Source organism: Tenrec ecaudatus, chromosome 5, assembly GCF_050624435.1.
Source record: "Tenrec ecaudatus isolate mTenEca1 chromosome 5, mTenEca1.hap1, whole genome shotgun sequence".
Taxonomy (NCBI): Eukaryota; Metazoa; Chordata; class Mammalia; order Afrosoricida; family Tenrecidae; genus Tenrec; species Tenrec ecaudatus.
In genome coordinates, this window is record NC_134534.1 from 148970057 (window position 1) to 148993139 (window position 23083).

Here is a 23083-nt window from a genome sequence, read left to right on the forward strand (position 1 = left end):
ATTTTTACAGCATCCTTAGGAAGGAATGGCTTAGCATTTGCAAACTACTCCATCACTTAATTAGCAAGGTGGAACTTTCCCCATTCAATATGGAGGCTAAATGAGCAAACTAAGGGAGAATTTTACAGATCTGCCGTATATGTCCACAAAATAGGATGGATTTTACCCACTATCCTTCCTCTCTCCCTCCCCCTCCCCTTGTTAACTAGCTCACTAAGTACACATTAATGTGAATTCCACTGTTAGGTTACACATCTAACTGTAAAACTCATCACTGGTCTCTTGCAGTCAATGCTACTGCCCAACCTGGGAGCATGCACTAATGAGTACAGCCATTTTTACTAGTTACTCTAAAGATTAGTTAGAACTTTGTTCAGGTTCAAATAACAATATGACATGACTTCAAGGGATAAAGGGCTAGTTTTTCTAAGGGAAATTATTCTGTGTTTAAAAAACTGCCTTGCTACGCACTTCTATTCTTCCTTCAAAGGCTTAATTTCTTTTCTGAAATTCCCAGAGGTTTCATGTGTCTAGTATCTTCAGGGGAAAGTTCTGTTTTTTGGTTAGACTTGCTTTTCAATTTTTTTAAATCATGTACAAGTACACATCCAATATCACTTCAATACAAACTCCTTGTTCTGAGCTTTAGTTCCTATAAAAATCTCCATGGTAGTTTTACAATGGCCATCAATATGATTTCACATATACGGCAGATAAAATTTGAAACAAAAACAAATTTTATTTTAGGTTTTAAATCGATGCGTTATATGGAGTGAATCATAAATTTAACAAAATTCTAATTTTAAAGCTGGAAAAAATAGTGAAGGCATGAGTAAAATCATTGGCTCATTAAAGAGGATACCTACTATGAGTAGCAGTATATTAAATACCATAGTTTCAGCAATGTCAGACTATACGAAGCCCTTCAATGTTGAAGATTTTATTTTTATTATAACTCTGTATAGTTTCCAAATCCTTTCCACTGAGATTCAAATCACTACTTACTGAGGAATGCCATATCTTAGGTTCTTTAAGCTGTTATGAGATATTATATGGATGTGCTATTATTACAGCAGAAGCTGCAACAGCCACTTTCCAGAACAGAAAAACAATTGGACCACCACCCAAAAGTTCCACGTTCTAAACACAACACACAATCCAAATCTCTGGACACCAAAGACTTAGCAAAAAGCAGAGGGAATAATGGCAACCTCTGTTTTTTGTAGCAGTTTTCTATTCTTTCTCCCCCATAAAAGAAAACTTTTAGGTTAAAAATTACCTGACAGGCATCCTGGAAACAGATTCTCGCATCCGACGCATGGTCAAGGAAGGTAGTGCTGGGACCCCACTATCACCAAGAGTGGAATTTGGAAACAATCTAAATAAAATCATGAAAAGACTGGTTCATAAAACTACAGTAATTTTGCCAAACAATGCAAGGTCAAGCCTGCCTTCATCTTACAAATTCACAGCACCTCAAACTAAACTTTTCAGTTACATTTTCCTCTGCCATTTAAGCTACCCAAAATAAAGCCTAGTGGGTTGAGCTGATAATTACACAAGGTCAGCAGTTAGAAACCACCTGCTGCTCTGTAGGAGAAAGATGAGGTTTCCTACTCCCATGGGCAGTTTTTCACTGTGTGTTATAGGGTCACAATGAGTCCAAAATAACTCAACAACGGTGATTTAAACACTTGGTTGGTAACCAAAATATGAGAGGTTCGAACTCCCCATAGCTCCTTGGGAGAAGGATCAGGCACTCAGTTTCCATTAGGATTTACAATCTTAGAAACACTATAGAGCAGGTTCAACGCTGGCCTAAAATTGGGCCACAAACAATTTTGTTTCTGGTTCAGAGCAAAGGGACTACCAATCTCAATGACTGGGTTTGATTTGAAATTTCATCCACAATTCTATAGACTGAAAGCTGTGACTAAGTCTCTGCCTGTGCTTTTAAAAAAGCAGAATTGTAAGATAACAAACATTTCCTGCAACTTATTGAAGCTCCCTCATAGACAGCCATCTAGATAACTGGTTTGTTTCAAGAAAAATGCAAGCAATTTCTAATTTTTTTACATTCAAATCATTTGAAGTCCAAACAATGCTTTCTGCAGTTTGAAGTGAAGAAACTGCACCAACTCAGCTTGCTGCTCCTTCTTGATGCCAATGACTTATTCACTGAAGTTAACAAACTGCAGAACAATGCATACCACCAACCTAGAAGCTGATAGTGTTAACAGGCAAAAGCAAAGTCTCTCCTCTTTCCATGTCCTTTTCTTCTTCCCATTCTTTTCCTGACTGATTCACAGCATGTCAAGCTCTCTGTGAGAAATGAAAGCTTCCACCTGCTCCTTGTGGAGGAGGACAACTGCTGGTTCAACTTACCAGCTTTGGGGCTACGTTTCTGAAGCTGAAGGTCACAACAACTCATTTCACTGTCAGTCAAAATGTACAAACCCCAACCCATCGCCACCAAACTGATTCCAATTCATGATGAACGTACAGGACACAGTAGAACCAATCTATAGGGGTCCCAAGACTGCAAATCTTTACCAAAGTAGCATTTACAGAAGCCATATCTTTCTTGCTCAGAGTGGCTATTGTTGTTAGGTGGCATTAAGTCAGACTGTAGCATTGCTAGGTCCTGAACTATCATCACATTATTATGTTTGAGTTTATTGTTGCAGCCACTGTGTCAATCATTTACTGAGAATCTCTGCCCCCTGCTGACTCTCTACTTTAACATAAAGCAAGCTGTCCTTTTCCAGGGACTGGAGTAGCTACTGGGTTCAAGCATTTATCCACTGTACCACAACTACCCTCAAAAGGGTTTGTACGAACTCCCCCCACTGATGATGTTTCTTTTCTGTTTTGGGGGCAGTGGGGGAATGATGCCTTACAAGAGCTGTCTTATATTACTCCAGTCCACACACATAGTAGGTACTTTGGTGCTACAGTGTTCGTGAAATTTGTAGCCACAAGTCTGACATCGAAACCCATTTAGCAGAAACTTCTGACAGATATCACAGAAGGCAAGCTTCAGGAACGTTTTCCGAGCCTAGAACAAAAACACAGGTGTAAATCATGCTGAATAAATGAAAGGTCACAGAAGACAAAATTATTTGCTCTTTGGCCAATAAATAAGCTTTAACTGCAGGAAAAAATACACAGCCAGTATTTACAAAATTTCTAACTGGAAACTAAAGTACCATATATATTCGTATATCAGCCAAGTTTTTGGACACATTTTTTAATGCAGTGTTTATGGTAAAATTAGGTGCCTTGGCTGATATTTGGGTTGGCTTATACTCGAGAATATACGGTATATTGATAATTAAATCTAAATTGCCTTACTACAATAAGCAAAGGCGTACAGAACTTTAAACTGTCCAATAATGTGTTATTCTTACTAAGAAATTCCTATTAAGCCACACTAGACACCTAGATATGGCACAAAAAGGGAACAGATGCAGAACTTACAAAATTGTGTGTTGTGAGGGGAACATGATCCAGGAAATCTACTTGAAGTTCTTCTCCAATCAAAGAGGCAGCATCAGTATTCCAATCTAGACGTGCCTTTTTACTAAGGGAAGTAATTAAACAAAGTATAAGAGTTCAATACCAATAATAAGTAGTCAAATAAACCCCAAACACATGGTCATCGAGTCGAGTTTAACTCACATTAACCCATGGGACTCGGGTTTGTGAGACTGGGAACTTTTACAGGAGCAGACCTTCTCATTTCTCTCCCTTGAAGCAACTGGTGGTTAGAGCTGCTGACCTTGCAGTTAGCAGCCCAACTCAGCTCACTGCACCACCAGGTGTAACCATCACCTACTGCGTCTTTCTATACACACACATATTTGTATTATTTTACTCCACACAGGAAAGCCTTGCAATATTACTATCCTTCCTTAATAGTGAAACAACTGGGACTCGTATTAAGGTAATTTAATCAAAGCCATACAGTGAGTGCCGGGCCTGCAGTCGAATCCCAGTCTGTCGGAATCCAATGCTTATCTTCTACCCAAAGATGTTTTCTTCTTCAAACAATGAAAATCATAACTACTCCTGATAAACTAAGCATATAATAAACTAAATGAAAAAATAAACTAAATGTTGTAACACATCAATCCCATACTGCTATAAAATGGGCTATAATATTGCTATGGTATCAAAATTTAGTCTTTACTATCTAGAAGACAACAAATAAAGAACACACCATCCCACAGATCTGGCTCAAATCGGCACGTTGTTTGTAGGACCCATAAATACTAAGTGGACGGGAAAATGAAACTAATCAAACTACTTCCAAACTCTCTTAAATTGTCCTGAGACCTCTCTCTGTGTAAACAATACAGAGAGATAAAGTCTAATGCTCAGATCTTTTCCAGGTAATCTGGCTTATTTCCTAAAGCAAGCATTTTCTCAGGTCTAGAGATATTATTTTTTTGGCCTAGATATTTTAACACATAGCTGTTACAAGCTATAGTAAGTCGGTTTTAGCTCAGAAGAACCCTATATACAACAGAAGGAAACACTGTCGAGTCCTATACCAGCCTCACAGTCACTGCTCTGTTGGAGACCACAGTTGCTGCTACTGTGTCAATCCATCTTGAGAACCTTTCTCTTTACTGCTGACTTTACCAAACTGGGTGCCTCTTTTCAGGGACTGTTTGTTCCTGATAACATGTCCACATCTATTCTTCTAAGAAGCATTTCAGCTATATTTCTCCCATGGTAGATTTGTTCGTTCTTCTGGCAGACCACAGCATATGTCATATTCTTCATACATAGCCCCAAATAAACCTCTCTGCCTGCCAGAAGCCTAACCCACACATTGGTTTTTCCTGGTTACCCAATAGCAAATTATTCACTGCTTAGTATAATTCCTTATACAAGGTCAGGGATACCCTACAAGACACACAACAAGTTTTGTTTTAGGGTAATGGGGGGGGGGGTTGGGTGGGGTGGTTCCCCATCAGTGTTCAGGGACAGTTTGTTTTGGTAAAAATCCAGCATCATCGCAATATAGCCTTGGGCTCTACTACATCAAACCCCTGTCTATCTCAGAATCTCAATAGTTCTTAAGGAGTTTTATAGAATGGCCTGGGTACCAACCAGAGCCCCTAACCAACTAGTTTTGCCATCTGCTTAAAAGTTTTGTAATATGAAAAACTGCCTCCCAAACTGACAGGAATAGCAATATTTATGTCCACTCTTTTCAGAAGATTCATTCAGGATTATTCTCTCAAACTGGAGAACTCCTAGAACCATGAAAGACTTGAATGTCAACAGTGAAAATGCCACTTTCCAAAAAGAGAGTTAAAAGAACCTCCGTAAGGGTTTCCCTATAGTTTAGGGGAATAGTAGAAGATACTTACAAGCAATTCTGTAGCTTTAGAGTATTACTCTAAGTCTTTGAGGGGATACCTCTAACTTGCCATCATTATCGGAAAGATAAACTATAGATTTTTCCCGAAGTAGCAATTTTAACTGTCTGTTAAACAGCAAGAATGCAGTAAATATTAAGCTGAATAAAAATGTGTGACTAAATATAAGATAATAAAATCTCCTAAGGACAGGATTCTTAAATTATAAAATAATGTAACACTTTAATAGCTACTCTATGCAATGCATTAGAGTAAATACAAAGGAAAATATTGTCTCTCAAGAAAATATATGATTTGACATTATTGCTTCCATGAACAGAAATATTGCCCAATACCTATTATGTATTTTATTTTTGAACAGAATGCTCAAGCAATAATTTTTCTGAATGATCTCTTTATAAAGGGTATATAAAATACAAATACATAGTACTCTATAGAAAGCTATATAATTTTTCTTTAAAAAGAAAATATTATTTTAAGCTAGTAGGGTGTTCTCAGTATTAAGAATGTGCTGTCTTTCTTACCCTTTGTGTTCATGGAGAAGACGGAACACTGCACAACACTCTGGCTGCAAGCCCCTCACCTTAAGGGCTTTCATAAGGCAGTCATGCAAGGTCATCCCATTCCGCACATTGACCTACAAACAAAAGATCATCTTTAGGACTAAAAAGATTACAGCTCTTCTTGGAAAACTGAACAGAAAAATAAATGCAATTATCTATAGTGTTCATACAAAAGAGTATTTACGACAGTATCCTTATAATGCTATGAACACACACACACACCATCTGAATGCCCATACAAGTGAGTATTTAAAGTGTGGAACAGTCACATTATGTAACATAATAAAATTATAATGTAGCTACTGTATCATTATAATGAACTATTATAAAAACCCATGATATCGTATTTGGAAAGTGAAAGAATGTGCACAAATTAAAAAGAGGAGCAGGGGAAGCCTACACATTATATGTGTACATATTCTCTTATGAAAGTGGAAAGTTAATACAACAAACTGTATGACAGTGGTTGGGAAAGAGAAAAAAATTAATTTCCTTTATATTTCTAATAGAGAAGAAAACATGAACATCCCCTAAAAATAAGCCTATTAGATCTCTAAGTAAACAGGCATTTTTCTGATAAAAAAGTATCTCCATCTTGATTTTGAACAAAACATTCCTAACAAAAATGCTATCTTACATGCACTCTACCATAATGAAGGCAAGCAGGAAGTGGAGGAACTAGAGCTTCTGTCCTGTTGTGAGGAACAAATGTCGATGCTAGTTTAAACAACTGTATACCACAGATGAGCATGACACACCCTACGCCCAATCATCGAAAGGTAGGCAGGCAATTGGAGGGCCAGTGGGAAGAGTGTGTCTCCATGGTGTGATTTTTGGCTAAACACTCTACGTTTTGCTTTTTAAAACAAAGCCAGTAAAGTCCATAAAGCAAGACTACTAAAGCCAGTGTGCACAGTAAGGAGAGCACAGGGTATGTAGATGCTTGTGAACTGACTACAGTGGAATTCTCCCAACTGGAAGTGTGACAGCTGACAATAGCCAAGTGTTCTTTATCCTGCCATCTCAATACCCGTCCAAGTGACTCTTTCTCAGGTTGGCTTCGTGCTGCTGTGGGTTGATGTTGAGTCAACTCCACTCATGGTGTCATGCACAACTATGACTGACAGGGTTTTCAAGGCTGTGCCATTTCATAAGCAGACTGCCAGGCTTATCTTCCAAAGCACCTCTGGGTGGGGTAAAGTGAGTATCCTTTGGTCTTTAAAAACAAGTCTGTGATCCAGCCCCTTGCTAGCTTGAAAAAGGGCACATTACCTAAAAACGCATTCAGGAATAATAAACAAAACCATCTGCGGGAAGGGAATCAAAGTGCACCTAAGGGATTTGAAAAACAGCAGTTGGGCAATGTAAGAAGCTTTTCACAGGGTATGTTGTTATGATTAGCAACTAAAATGGGCAAACTCGCTGCCATCAAGTTGATTCTGACTCAATAGGAACCCTATAGGACAGGGTAGAATTGCCCCTGTGGGTTTCTGAGATTGTAACTATTTACAGGAGTAGAAAGCCTTGCCTTTCTACCAAGGAGTGGATGGTGGTTTTAAACTACTCACCTTATGGTTAGCAACCCAATGTGTAAATACTAATGCTCATAGAGCAGCAGTCAAGAGATAAGTGACAAATTGCAATAGGTAAATAGGCTGTACAACTTCTTTAAAGTGTTGAAAAACAAGGAGGCTACTCTGAGGACTAAGATGTGCCCTGACTCAAGCCATGGTATTTTCAATTGTCTCATATACATGTGAAAATTGGGCACTGAATAAAGAAAGAATTGATATGCATTTGAATTACGGTACTGGTGAAGAATACTGAAAGTACCATAGACTACCAGAAGAACAACCAAATCAAACCAAAAGTAAACCCAGAATGATCCTTAGAGGCAACGGTTTTGTCAAGAAAGGCACAAGTTCCTGGAAAAGGACATCTATTTGGTAGAGGGGCAGTGAGAAAGAGGAAGGCCCTGGACAAGAATGGACTGACACAATGGGTGCAACATGGGCTCAAACACAGAAACAACTGTGAGGATGACGCAACACCAGGCAGTATTTCTGCTCTGTTGTACATAGGGTCACTATAATTGTAACCGACTTGATGGCAACTAAGAAGGGTAAAAAAAGGCCTAGTCAATAATCTGTGAAATGTTTTAAGAGCTTTACTAAGAAGTAGAAAATTGTTTAATAGCAAAGAGATCGGTGCCCCGTTTGACATAATGATGCAGTGTGGCACAATGATTTAAGTCTTTGCATGTCCCCTTTGTGACAAAGACATTTGTTAACCATAAACTAGCTCAGAGTTTCTTTAACGTGAAGAGTATAATTAGGTATTTCCCTTGTTTCCTAAGAAACTGAAATTTCCTGAATTGAGGTACCTTTTATTACTTTAACCCTTATACCTAAGGAACTCAAGTGCTGTCAGTTCAAAACCAACAGCCACTCTATGGGAGAAAGATGGGGCTTTCTACTCATACAGAGATTTATAGTCTTGGAAACCCACAGGCACAGTTCTACTCTACCCTACAGGAGCTCTATGAATTAGAATTGATTCAATAGCAGTGAATCTGATTCTTTGGAATGAGACTATAACTAAAGATTTTGGCAAATGAAGCCCCCTCCTCCCTCCACCTCCAGAGACCACCTAATAACATGACACCATCTGATTTCAGTAAGGGGTGAGGGCATGGTTCAATTAATTCAATCACGTTAAAATTAACCAATGGTTCCTCTTTCTGTTCTGAATCTTCTCTTTAAAAGCCTCGTTGTAATTTGGCTATATTGAGACATTTGATTTTTTTTAATCATTTTATTAGGGGCTCATACAATTCTTATCACAATCCATACATACATCAATTGTGTAAAGCACATTTGTACATTTGTTGCCCTCATCATTCTCAAAAAATTTGCTCTCCGCCTAAGCCTGTGGCATCAGGTCCTCATTTTTTCCTCTCCCTTCCCACTTCCTCATGAACCCTTGATAATTTATAAATTTTTATTTTGTCATGTCTTGCTCTGTCCCACGTCTCCCTTCCCCCACTTTTCTGTTGTATGTTCCCCAGGGAGGAGGTCACATGTAGATCCTTGAAATCGGTTCCCCCTTTCCAACCCACCCTCTCTATGCCCTCCCAGTATAGCCACTCACACCATTGGTCCTGAGGGGATCATCCACCTTGGATTCCCTGTGTTTCCAATTCCAATCTGTAGCAGTGTATATCCTCTGGTCTAGTCAGACTTGCAAGGTAGGATTTGGATCATGACAGGGGGAAGGGGGGAGGAAGCATTTAGGAACTAGAGCAAAGTTGTATTTTTCATCATTGCTACATCACACCCTCACTGTCTCATCTCCTCCCCAAGACCGTTTTGTATGGGATGTCCAGTGGCCTACAAATGGGCTTTGGGTCGCCACTCCATACTCCCCAGCTCATTCACTATAGTAAGATTTTTTTTGTTCTGATGATGCCTGATACCTGATCCCTTGACACCTTGTGATCGCACAGGCTGGTGTGCGTCTTCCATAAGGGCTTTGTTGCTTCTGAGTTAGATGGCTGCTTGTTTACCTTCAAGACCCCAGATGCTATATCTTTTGATAGACAGGCACCATCAGCTTTCTTCGTCACATTTGCTTATGCACCCATTTGTCTTCAGTGGTCATATCAGGGAGGTGAGCACACAATGATATGATGTTTTTGTTCTTTGATGCCTGATAACTGATCCTTTCAGCACCTTGTGATCACACAGGCTGGTGTGCTTCTTCCATGTTGGCTTTGTTGTTTCTGAGCCAGATGGCCACTTGTTTACCTTCAAGCCTTTAAGACCCAAGATGCTATATCTTTTGATAGCCGGGCACCATCAGCTTTCTTCACCACATTTGATTGTTCGCCCTTTGTCTTCAGTGGTTGTGTCGGGAAGGTGAGCATCATAGAATGCCAATTTAATAGAAAAAAGTATTCTTGCATTGAGGAAGTACTTGAGTGGAGGTCCAATGTCCCTCTGCTACCTTAATACTAACCCTATAAATATATGCACATAGATCTATTTCCCCATCCTCATGTATAAATATATTTGTGTATGTAGAGAGACATTTGGTTTTTTAGAAACAAAATTATCTCCTTATACATTGATATTATTTTACTTAATTCATATGCATGTAAATAAACTGCTGGAATGAATTTTGCTTTTAACACTTTGAAGCATAAAGTTGGGGTTCATGTTTATTACGGCATGAAACAGTGAATTAACAGAGCGGTCTGTCGTGTCAGCCCCAATCCCGGCTACGTTGAGCGCCCCCCTCCCCAGAAGATTGCACTACAGAGGACAGAACTGAAGAAGAATACAGCCCAGGGAGATTGGCAGGTCTTCCCAGACCACAGGGGGGCAAACTCAGAGGGAGAGAGAGATAAATGCATCCTAGCCCACCAAGCCCTGAGAACGACACTCCTTCTCAGAGTAGCCAAGGCAGAGGACCAGGAGACAATACATCCCCTCACTGACCCACAGCACTGTAGGGCACAGTACAGGAGACACATTGCAGGAATTAATTGTACCCAGTCTGACTCCCCTACACCAGGGAAAAACACAAAGGGAGCATAACAGAGCACCAAGGGGAGCAAAGCAATTATGTCCCGAGAAATCCTGAAAATAGACTTCAGACTTGGAGGGCAGGGTTTCCTTGGTACCTCATCAGACTCGATCTGAAAACATACACAAGGATCAGCAGACAGGCCTGGAACTATTTATAGCCCCCCCTCCCTTTCTTCTTCTTCGTTTTACAAGTCTATCTATAAAAGAAAGGCAAGATAAACAATCCCAAGGAGGTAGAGGGAGTGAGGGAAATGGAGGGGTGGCCAACAAACCCAGGGACAAGGGAATAAGAGATCTAAAATAGATGGCAAGGAGGGTGTAGGATGCCTGGTGGGGTTTTATCAAGTGCAATGTGGACAAGAGCCGAATGAAGGTCAAACGTGATAGCAGGGCAGGAAGAGCGTAAAAGGAAATAGAGGAAAGAACTATAAGGCAAAAGACAGTTATAGAGGCATAAATACAGGCATTGGACCTCTACGCAAATACACTTTGTTCTGTATGGATTGTGATGAGTTGTACGAGCCCCAGTAAAATTATTTAATAAGATAAAAAAAATCAAATACACTTTGTTCTAATAACCTGGCATCCTGTGATACTCCCCTTCCCGACAAGATCACTGAAGTCACAATGGGTGCATAAGCAACTGCGGTAAAGAAAGCTGATGGTGCCCAGCTATTAGAAGATATAGCACCTGGAGTCTTAAAAGGCTTGAAGTTAAACAAAAAGCCATCTAGCAGGAAAGCAACAAACCCCACATGGAAGAAGCACACCAGCCTGTGTGATCACAAGGTCTCGACGGGATCAGGTATCAGAAGACCCAAAACAATCATATCAATGAGAACAAGGGGGGGTTAAAGAGACCCAATGCCCATCTGTAGACAATTGGACATCCCTCACAGGAAGGGAGGAGCCAGACAGGGTGTGTATAGCACCAATGAAACACACAATATTCTTCTAGTTCTTTAAAGCTTCCTCCTCCCCACTATCATGACCCCAGTTCTATTTTACAAATCTGGCTAGACAGGAGCATGTACACTGGTACAGATAAAAGCTCTGGAGACATGGAATCCAGGATAGATAAAGCCCTGTGACAGATATATAATCGTTTAACAATTTGAGGATTAGGAGTGTAGGGGTGGAGTCTAGCCTGTCAATCAGATCATAGCCAATGAGGCCTATGTGTGGACAAGGCCTTCTCCTGAGAATTCTGGGAAATCCTGAATTTCCTCCTTCGAGGTGGGAGACTCTGCTCACTTCCCTGGGAGACATAGCAGCTGACAAGACACATGGACCCACCCTGATATAGCCCTGGGTGCTGGAGAAGGCATGCAGAGACCCCTGCCAGCGCTGAGATGTTTCCAATGCCACTGGATCCAAAGATTTCTTTATCCACTGGCCTGTGATCTTCTACATTCGGCATCATTGCATGTGTTCTGTGAGCCTGAAAAGGGCTTTATAGATTGGTATCAGACTTATGGACTTGATCTGGACTGGGCTGGGATGTTTTCTCAATGTTCAATTGTTCTTGTATATAAATCTCTTTCTTATACACATATGTGTGTTTCTCTAGTCTACCCAGACTAACACAACCCCTCAGGAACAATGGGATAGTGATACCATGAAGGCCAGGGGAAAATGGGGGGCAAAGGCTGAGACAAGGAAACCTATCAGGATGATCAACATATAACACACTCCCACCCCACACTGGGGGACGAACAACAGAAATGTGGGTTATGGGAGACAGCTGATGGTGTAATATATGAAAATAATAGCAACTTATAATTTATCAAGGGATCATGAAGATGGGAGGTTAGGGGAGGGAAGGGAAAAAGAGGAGCTATACCAAGGGCTCAAGTGGAAAGAAAATGTTTTGAAAATGATGATCGCAACATGTGTACAAATGTGCTTGACACAACTGATGTATGGGTTGTTATAAGAGCTGTAAATGATCTTTTAATAAATAATTAAAATATCGGGATTTTTAAAAAGTACAATATATGAATATACTTTTTTAACTTGTAAACAGATACATTCGGATGGTGATAGCAATGAAGGGGGTACATCCTTTGGAAGAACCACCTGAGAGAAAAAACATTTTTAAAACTATAACATTTCCTCCAAAGAACATGATAGTTACCAATTTAAACTCACTGCCATCAAGTCAATGCCAATTCAGAGGCCATCCAGAGCAGACAGGAACTGCTGTCAATCTTCATATAGCAGAAAGCCTCATTTTCTCCCATCGAGTGGCTATTGTTTTCGAACAGCTGACCTTTTGGTTAGCAGCCTAACGCCTAGCCACTATGCCACAAGGGGTCCTTATGGTCACTCAAGATTACCAGTAATATTAATAATGGTCTTCTCCTTAAAAAAGATTGTGCTCCCTTCCCAGGTGGATGAACAACAGAAAAGTGTGTGAAGGGCGATATGAAAATAATAATCTATAACTTATCAAGGGTTCATGAGGGAGAAAAGGGAAAAAATGAGTTGATATCAAGGGCTCAAGTAGAAAAAAATGCTTTGAAAATGATGATGGCAGCATATGGGCAAATGTGCTTGACACATGAATGAATGTATGGATTGTGATAAAGAGATGTAAGAGCCCCCAATAAAAGCATTTAATAATTCATAAAAAGTTTCTCATATATAATATCTCCAATAAAATGGTATCTTAGATTTGTGCCAAAATAACTAGAAAGGAGTAAATAGAAAAACAGTTTAAACACCATTGGCATGATTGACTAATTCTAATATCTACTTTTGCACCAATTTCCAATTCTCAAAAAAAGTTTATTTAAAAAGGTGGTGGTTTTTGTTTTGGAAGCAAGGATACCCTTAGTCTGATTTCACTAACCCAACTTTTCAGAAACCAAAAAACTAAATGTGATACACGCTTTCACAGATTTGAACTACGAAAACACCAAGAATTTTTAAATGAAAAGGAATAAACATTTACACATTAGCAAACTCATGACCTGCATCAAAACTGTCACAGTGTTGCCCCATTCACTGCCACAGAGTCAGTCCTTTGTGATGCACAATGACGCCATGCATGGTTTCCGAGCCTGTAAATCTTTGGGGGAGCAATGAGTCCCATCATTCTCCTTCAGAACAATTGGTGGGTGTGAAGTGCTGATGTTGTGGTTAACAATCCAGTACTTACCAGACTACCACCAGGGCTCAGAGAGTATTATCTGTATTATATCATCAATCTTTATTATAAACCCCAGGCTTCAAATGCTACATAGCTATTGAAATAGCCTCTAAGCACATGGCTCCTCCATGTGGCTGGTATTAGAATTATCCAAGAAGCTTGTGAAAATATGAATTCCTAGGAACCCCAATTCAACATACTCAAGGATTCTGATCCCGCCGATTTGAATGAAGCCCAGGAATCTGTAGTTCAACCTGCATGCCAGGTGATGACAATGTTAGCGGTTCTTAGCTCTAGCCACTTATCCAATAATAATGTTAGCCAAAGATGCACATATGTTTAGAAAATAAAGTAACATTTAAAATACGTATATGGCTAATGATTATACACTTCTAATTAAAAGTACTTAAATAAGATACACCTCCTCTTTACTCTTTACCTCTCAAGGATACAAGGTTGCAAATCAGCTAAGTTTAAATAATTTCTGGAGCCCAGGACTTGATTATGAAACCTACCATGGAAGTGGAACAGCCTGAACATGGGAAAAGGAAGCTGACTAATAGTGCTGACCTAGTAAATGATTCCTCCCCTAAAGCTGGGTGTCAGGTTCTTTGAGATCGATGATCCATCTTTGGCCAAAGAAATAGGAGAAACTAACCTCACCTGCTAGAACTTCCTTGTACCCAGTGGGAGAAGTGATTTCATACCAATCCTTCCCAACAATAGTTGAGCAAGTGCAACACAGTTACCGCTGTACTTATGAATAGTAACTACAGTAGAACAAGCCTCATTTTATAAATGTCAAGAAAAAGAGGAACGAACAAAAAACCTTACCATTGTGAATGAGGGGGGAGTAAGGAGTGGGGACTCAAAGCCCATGTGTAGGTAACTGGACATCCCTTTATAGAAAGGTCACGAGGAGGAGAGGAACCAGTCAGGGTGCAGTGTAGTAACGATGAAACATACAACTTTCCTCTAGTTCCTAAATGCTTCCTCCCCCCACTATCATGATCCCAATTCTACCTTACAAATCTGGCTAGACCAGAGGATGTACACTGGTACAGATAAGAACTGGAAACACAGGGAATCCAGGACAGATGATCCCTTCAGGACCAGTGGTGAGAGTTGCGATACTGGGAGGGTAGAGTAGAAAAGGAAAATCGATTATAAGGATCTACATATAACCTCCTCCTTAAGGAACAGACAACAGAGAAGTGGGTGAAGGGAGACATCAGAGAGAGTAAGATATGACAAAATAATGATTTATAAATTACCAAGGGCTGATGAGGGAGGGGGGAGCAGGGAGGAAGGGGGGAAAATGAGGAGCTGATGCCAGAGGCTTAGGTGGAGAGCAAATGTTTTGAGAATGATGAGCGTAACGAATGTACAAATGTGCTTTATACAATGGATATATGTATGGATTGTGATAAGAGTTGTTGGAGCCCCCAATAAAATGATTTTTTTAAAAGAAACAGAGGATCAAATATTATGCAACTTGTCTAGATGATACAGTAAATAGGCACTGCAAGGATTTAAATTTGGGTCATGATGTCTTAAAAATTCAAAAACTTAATCATTATACCAAACCAAGTTCCGCACCCTCCAGGAAAAGGGAGATGGGGAGGAACTTTTGTACAGGGAAACCAGCCTTTCCCTAATCTTAGAAATAGTCATTATAATAGCTACAGTAAAAAAAATATATAGCTATAGTAATACTCAAACATCAGATGGTCTTCAGCCTCCCATCACATTCCCAATTCTTAACTGCTCATTTTATAAACTACAGGCCACTATTCAAATACAGGAGATAACTGCTAATTATTTTGCCAGCTACAACTTTCATTTTAAGGAAGAAGAAAAAGAAATTTGTTGCCATAAAGTCAATTCCAACTAATGGTGACTTCTAGCTATACAAAGCAGAAGAGGTTCATGGGTTTTCCAGTTTGGCCTTTTGTAAGCAGATCACCAGGCCATTGTGTGGGTTTTGAACCACCAACCTTTTGGCTAGCAGTTGAATGTTAAATAGTTTGTAGTTGGTGCCAGCCATCTAGGGACTCTTACAAAGAGACTTACTCAAACTTTATGGCCTTTAGGCCAATGTAAACCTGCCACTAGCACAACAAAGACTATTCAAAAAAAAAAAAGGTGGTTGGCAGTATCTTGGAAAAGAGAAAGAAAATGTGCCTCCTTAGCTACTTCCAGCTATTCCCTGGATCCCTGGCCTATGAAATATACCAAAATAATCTTCAAAAGAATATAACAAATATAAACAAGCGGCCATCTAACTGAGAAGCAACAAAGTCCACCTGGAAGAAGCGCACCAGCCTGTGTGATCATGAGGTGCTGATGGGATCAGGTATCAGATCAAAGGCCCAGAACAAAAAAATTATATCAATGTGAATGAGTGGGAGTGGGGTGCACACACAGTGGAGACCTAAAGCCCATTTGCAGACAATAGGACATTCCCTTACAGAAGGATCACAAGGAAGAGATTAGTCAGGGTGCAGTATAGCACAGATGAAACATACAACTTTCCTCTAGTTCAATGGTTCTCAACATTCCTAATGCGATGACCCTTTAATACAGTTCCTCATGTTGTGGTGACCACCCTAACCATAAAATTATTTTCGTTGCTACTTCATAACTGTCATTTTGCTACTATTATGAATTGGGTGACCCTTCTGAAAGGGTCGTTTGACCCACAAAGGGGTCGTGACCCACAGGTTGAGAACCACGCTGTTCTAGTTCTTTAAAGCTTCCTCCCCACCATGATCATGACCTAAATTCTATCTTACAAACCTGACTAAACCAGAGCATGTACACTGGTACAGATAAGAGCCTGCAACACAGGGAATCCAGAACAGATAACCCCTCAGGACCAATGAGAACAGAGATACCAAGAGGGTAGGGGGAAGGTGGGGGGAGAAGGGAGGAACCAATCACAATGACCTACATATAACCCCTTCCTAGGGGGATAGACGACAGAAAAGTGGGTGAAGGAAGACAACAGTTGGTATAAGACATGGGGGTATTATAAATTAGCAAGGGTTCCTGAGGGAGGGAGGGTGAGGGAAGGGGAAAAATGAGGAGCTGATATCAACGGTTCAAGTAGAAAGAAAATGTTTTGAAAATGATGATGGCAACATATGTACAAATGTGAACACAATGGATGGATGGATGGATGGATAGATGGATGGGTGGGTGGATGGTGATTAAGAGCTGTAAGAGTCCCCAATAAAATGATTTTTTAATTAAAAAGAATCAAGGGCTTAATAAAAAAGAAAAAAGGGAAATATCTTTTTTAAGGTAGAATGGGGCTTTGATATATACCCCCTGCTCCCTGAAAGAAGGAAGTGTATATGTGAATAAAGTGGCAGAGAGGAAAATATTCTGGGCAAAAGTAATAACAGAAAGCCAAGATGTGGGAAAAAAGTAGAAAGTGTGGATGGAACAAAATATATAAAGCAATGAGATTTGTAATTGGAAAGTTAATTATAATTTTGCTTGTCTCGAAGTTGAGCAACATGGTCCATGATGTTCTGTATAGGTAGGTAGACAGATAAATTTTCTAATATTTTACAAGAGTTTACGTACCACTGTTCTTTGCTTGTTTGGCAAGAAAACTCGGATAGTGTTGCTTGTCTTAGAAGAATCTGTGAGTTTGCCATCATCTGACGCTCGGCGCTGATAGCCAAACTGCTGAACTATGGTAGGGGAGATACAGCTGGAGCCGTCAAACACGGCGTCTTTTAATCCAAAACCATTGCTGATTGTCTTCCAGGCCCCCTGTATGTGCTCCATTGATGCAGCTTAAACAAAAATTAAATCTGGTAAGGAAGACAAAGAGTTGCAATTTTAACACAAAAGCAATCCAGAACACAATATAACAAATTACAAGAATATGTAAATATTTTCACTCAGCAACACAGAAAATAATTCCTACTGAACTTCATAGATATTGATTCACACAATGATTATAAATAAATATCCTGCCTCCACAGAGAGGAGCCACATTGTCCTGGCACTGGCTGGGGAAATCAATAACCATGTAGGACTGACAGACTGGCCTCCTTTAGAAACATGTTTTATCCTATTATATTAATAATAGCTACCATTTACTAGATGCCTACAAATGACTCAAAGGTACCTAAAAAACTATGTAAGAGGAAGTGAATCCAGCATACATCCTCTCATACCACCCCACATAATCCTTACAGTTATACTTTGGGTAAGAATTATATCCCTATTTTACAGTTGAAAACAATTCTCAGGCTCAGCTTGAATGTATTCGAGCTAGAATTGTGAGCTGGGCCTATTTGACACCAGCCCTTAAACTTCTCAAGTGCTCATTTGAATAGACTTAAAGAACACTGCATCTAAATCTCTTGATTTCAATCAAAAGTTTCTTCCTGAATACTTACTATGTTCAAGCAATAGCTCACATCATGTGCCTAAATCAAAATGGGAAGAGAGTTACTAACTGATCTCAGTTAGGAAACAAAAAGCCAGAGGTTTAGAAACGTACTCAAGACCCAAGATGGCCTTCTCTTTATATTCTCTTATTGAAGACTTACATTGGAACAACCTTTTTGGAAGGGAATATAATATCAACTATTAAAATGTTAATATTTTCTAAAAATAAAACTCTGAGAATTTACCCTAAAGAAAAGTGTATGAAGAGATACGCATTGAACCTCAACCAAGAACCGAGGATGCATGCTGCAGTTCAGGAGTGAAGGAGTTTCTCCAACATCATGACTCACCTACTAATGAAAACTCCAGTAGAAGATCGAGAAGCGGAAGCTGAAATGTGGTAACAAAACTTAAAGCTACAGAGGGCATCAAGTATGTGCATTATCAGAAGCACAAAATGGAGATGTGCATCAACCAACAGTGGGAGATGAAAAAGATTAAAAAGCCCTAAAACCGTCTATGAAGGCAGGATTCTCAAGAACCCAAAATGGAGACATGTCTGAAGAAACAGTAGAAAATGTAAAAGTTAAAAAGTCTCCCAAGGAATCTGTCATTTTACCCAATTGGGAAGCAACAACACAGCTTCCCAATTCCTAACTAAAAAAGAAGAAAAATGGAGGATGCTGCAGGACCTAATTTTAAAAAGCAAAAATAAAAGACACAGAAGAGCCTAAAGAATGCTGGGTCAAGCAAGGTTCCAGCAGACGCAGAAACAAGAGTGTAAAAGCCAGATGAGGAGGAGGAAGGTAATCATGAAGTACCTAGACTGCCCCTGGAACATACCCAGCCTGCATGTGGACATACTTCATTTACTTCTGTAGAACAACTTGTCCATGAAAACACTGAGGGTGACTAAAGAAAAGGGCCTAACAAATATGGCTGAAATTCAACATAAAAATATTAGACCAGGGAACCAGTGGAGAGGTCTGGGAGGCTGGCCCCAGCACCAAAAATTAAGTAGATTCCTGCCCTTCCCCCGAGAAGAATTTGTTTCAAAGGACGACACTGATTCTGCAGCTTCAGGAAATGGACATATCTGATCAGAGCAGATAAGCGGGAGGAGGAAAGAGTGGAACACAGCCTGGCCCACCAGGCCGTGAGGATGATGTTCCTGAGTAGAGCAGCCAGTCCACAGAGAGAACAACATGGTTGGGCCCACTATGACACATGATGCTCCTCAGTGACCAAGGGCGATACAGGGGACTTCACCGGAGACACAGTGTGGGAATTGCACCTGACCTGATCCCACCACACCGAGGCAAAGCACTGGGAGAGTGCAGCGGAACAGCAAGGGAATGGAGTGGCAAGGTCCCCAGGGAATGCTGAAAGTGGACTTTGGGGCCAGGGCGTGGTGCCCCAACAGACTGGACTGGAAAACACTCCTAAGGGCCAACAAACAACCCTTGAACTAACTACAAACTCTTCTTTCGTGATGTGTTTTGTTTTGTTCTTTGTCAGTGGTTTGTTGTTGTTTTGTTGTCTGGTTGTATACTGTTGCTTTGTTTTCCTCTGTCTTGTTTTCGTGCATGTTAGTGTCTCCACAGGTCTGTCTGAATAGGACCGGCTGGATGAACTATCTGGAGGAAAAACAATGGGACAGACAGTTCCGGGGGGACTTAGGGTAAGGGGAGGTGGGGGGGTAAGGAAATGGTGTTAACAAACACAGGGACAAGGGAAAAACATGGAACCCAAAATGGTAGTGAGGGGGGAGTGGCAGGCCTGGTGGGAAATGATCAAGGGTAAGGTTGCTTAGAGAAGAGGTATACTCTAGCCCAGGTGGTGATGAAGCATGGTAGTAGGGCAGGAGGAAAGTCAAGGGAGATGGAGGAAAGAGCTAGGAGTCAAGGGGCATTTATGGAGGTATAGACAAAGACATGTACATGCAAATATATATATGAGGATGGGGAAATAGATCTATGTCTATATTTATAGGTTTAGTATTAAGGTGGCGGAAGGAGCTTGGGCTTCTACTCAAGCACTCCCTCAATGCATGAATACTTTCTTTTATTAAATTGGCACTCTACGATGCTCACCCTCCTGACACAACTGCTGAAGCCAAAGCGGGTGAACAAGTAAATGTGGTAAAGAAAGCTGATGGTGCCCGGCTATCAAAAGAGATAGTGTCTGGGGTCTTAAAGGCTCAAAGATAAACAAGCGGCCATCTAGCTCAGAAGCAACAAAGCCCACATGGAAGAAGCACACCAGCCTGTGTGATCTCATGGTCCCAAAGGGATCAGTTATCAGGCATCAAAGAACAAAAAATCATTTCATTGGCTGCACAACTCCATGATACAATCGCCGAAGGCAAATGGGTGCATAAGCAAATGTGGTGAAGAAAGCTGATGGTGCCCGGCTATCGAAAGAGATAGTGTCTGGGGTCTTAAAGGCTTGAAGATGAACAAGCGGCCATCTAGCTCAGAAGCAATAAAGCCCACATGGAAGAAGCACACCGGGCCTGGCGATCACGAGGTGCCAAAGGGACCAGGTATAAGGCATCATGCAAAAATAAATAAATAAATAAGGACATATATGTGTGTGTGTGTGTGTGTGTGTGTGTATACCAACCACAGTGAATGAAAGGGGAAGTGCAGAGTGGAGACCCAAGACACATTTGTCAGCCACTGGAGATCCCCTCATAGAGGGGTTTAGGAGAGGAGATGGGTCAGTCAGGGTGCGATGTAGTACCAATGAAGAACACAGCTTTCCCCCGATCCTGGGTGCTTCCTCCTACCAACTACCATGATCCGAATTCTACCTTGCAGGACTGGATAGGGCAGAGGTTGTACACTGGTGCATATGGGAGCTGTAGGCACAGGGAATCCAGGGTGGACAATACCTTCAGGACCAGGGGTGTGAGGGGCAATGCTGGGAGAGTGGAGGGTGAGTGGGTTGAAAAGGGGGAACTGATTATAAGGATCCACATGTGACCTCCTCCCTGGGAGATGGACGGCCGAGAAGGGGGGGAAGGGAGACTCTGGACAGGGAAAGATATGACAAAATAAGATTCTATAAATTATCAAGGGCTCATGAGGGAGGGGGGAGCGGGGAGTGAGGGGGGAAAATAGGGGACCTGATACAAAGGGCTTAAGAGGAGAGCAAATGCTTTGAAAATGATTAGGGCAAAGAATGTGCGGGTGTGCTTTATACAATTGATGTATGTATATGTATGGATTGTGATAAGAGTTGTATGCGCCCCTAATAAAATGTAAAAAAAATCTTTTTAATTAGACCACTTCTGGAAGGTAAGGATCTCCTAGCAGCTGTAAAAACAGGCAGCAGTAAAACCCTTGCATTTCTCATCCCTATAGTTGAACTCACTGTTAAGTTAAAATTCATTCCCAGGAATGAAACAGTTGTTCTTATTCTCTTACCTACTAGGGAAATGGACATGCAGACTTTTGGTGTGTTGAAGGAGCTAATAATGGCCTACCACTTTCACAAGTATGGGCTGATCACGGGGTGGGGGCAACTAATGGAATCAACATCGTTGTAGCCATATCGGGAGGCTTCCTGAACCATATGCAGAACATCCCAGGGTTGATGTAAAAAATATATATAGTGCATGGTTATTGATGAAACTGGTTGTATTTGGGATGTTGGATTTGAAGAGGAATTAAAGCAAAGTATTAATCTTCTACCAGAATGCTGACAGATCATGCTTTCTTCTGCTACTCAAACTCGTGCCGAGTAGTTCTCTGAAAAAGAAGCCTTGGTGTTGATGATGATAAAGCCAATGCAATCATGGATGGTCTTGAGCAGGGAAACACGGTAAAAAATATTTGAAAAAAGATCCCTCTGAAAAGAGATTCTTTCTGTTCTTTACATACCTTAACAAAAAACAAAAGAAGGACCTAACGGTGTTCTTTTCATCCTGCCAGTCTGGTAAGTCCCACCATGAACTGCTGAATTACATTAATTTGCATGTTTTGACTTTTTATGGAAAACAGAGCAAAATAAGTGAAAAACCACCATGGTTTTTCAATTCTGCAAAGCAGATTCAGGGATATGGTGTCCAAATGTGGCAGCTTGAGGGCTGGGCATTGCTGAAGTCAACTGGATTGTTCAGTATCACCCTTCAGATGACCCTACAGCAGTGGTTCTCAACCTTCCTAATGCCACGACCCTTTAGTCGTTCCTCATGTTGTGGTGACCCCATAACCATAAAATGATTTTCATTGCTACTTCATAACAGTAATTTTGCTTCTGTTAAGAATCGGGCAACCCCTGTGAAAGGGTCGTTCGCTCCCAAAGGGGTCACAACACACAGCCCTAAGGAGTACATTCATCACGTGGGTAAAAAACCATTTAGGGGCTTAAACTGAAGAGGACATTTGCCACCTTGCTCATTTTGCACCTGAAGAAATGGGTTTCCTTCATCACTTGAAGCAAATCAAGGTTCAACTAAGTGAAGTTTGAGTTTTCCCAATCCAAATTTTCCGAAATTCAGTCTTAGCTTGGAAAAATTATTTAAAATAACTACTTCCTTCATAAGTCAGCCCAGTAAGTCATACATTTGAGCATATGATCCCTACTCTCTGAAGCAAATTTGTAACGTTAATCATTTAAATTTGCCTCAAGTGGCTCTGCATGGGTGGGTGTCAAAGTACCTCTTTGTTGATCTGAACATGAACAGCAATGAAGGCAAACAAAAGTGAGGAAGTGGTGGATTTGCCCATGTGAAAACCAAAGAGGTTGAAAAGTCCCAAGATCTTTAAGAATATTAACAAGAAATTATCTGACAGCAGGTAGTTCTCTCTGAAGACACACCTTCCTTCACCTGAATAAATGTCCTGAAATGGATTTGTGAGGTAGTGAGCCTAGGGACTGGGGTATCCATTATGCATGCTCAGAGGTCTGAGCTTTGGGCAAGGGAAGGTACACCTACCTGGGTGGGTGCTGTACCTGGACTGG

The 23083-nt window shown here is 40.7% G+C and overlaps 1 protein-coding gene and 1 pseudogene across 4 annotated transcripts in view; one reads left to right on the forward strand and one right to left on the reverse strand.

Annotated features, from left to right (window-relative positions):
• RAF1 (Raf-1 proto-oncogene, serine/threonine kinase) overlaps window positions 1-23083 on the reverse strand; it is an 85641-nt gene that overhangs the window by 18954 nt on the left and 43604 nt on the right. For 2 of the 4 annotated variants that reach the window (XM_075550050.1, XM_075550051.1), the window contains exons 2-6: window positions 17294-17526; window positions 5918-6030; window positions 3481-3583; window positions 2901-3058; window positions 1280-1378 (exon numbers count right to left, since the gene is read on the reverse strand). In XM_075550050.1, the coding sequence (XP_075406165.1) occupies window positions 1280-1378; window positions 2901-3058; window positions 3481-3583; window positions 5918-6030; window positions 17294-17500 (680 nt within the window). In that variant the 5' untranslated portion in view covers window positions 17501-17526. Of the gene's footprint in view, window positions 1-1279; window positions 1379-2900; window positions 3059-3480; window positions 3584-5917; window positions 6031-17293; window positions 17527-23083 lie in introns of those variants that run through there. The other 2 variants (XM_075550052.1, XM_075550053.1) reach the window with 2 other exon arrangements.
• LOC142449278 (ATP-dependent RNA helicase DDX18-like) lies at window positions 18632-22957 on the forward strand (annotated as a pseudogene).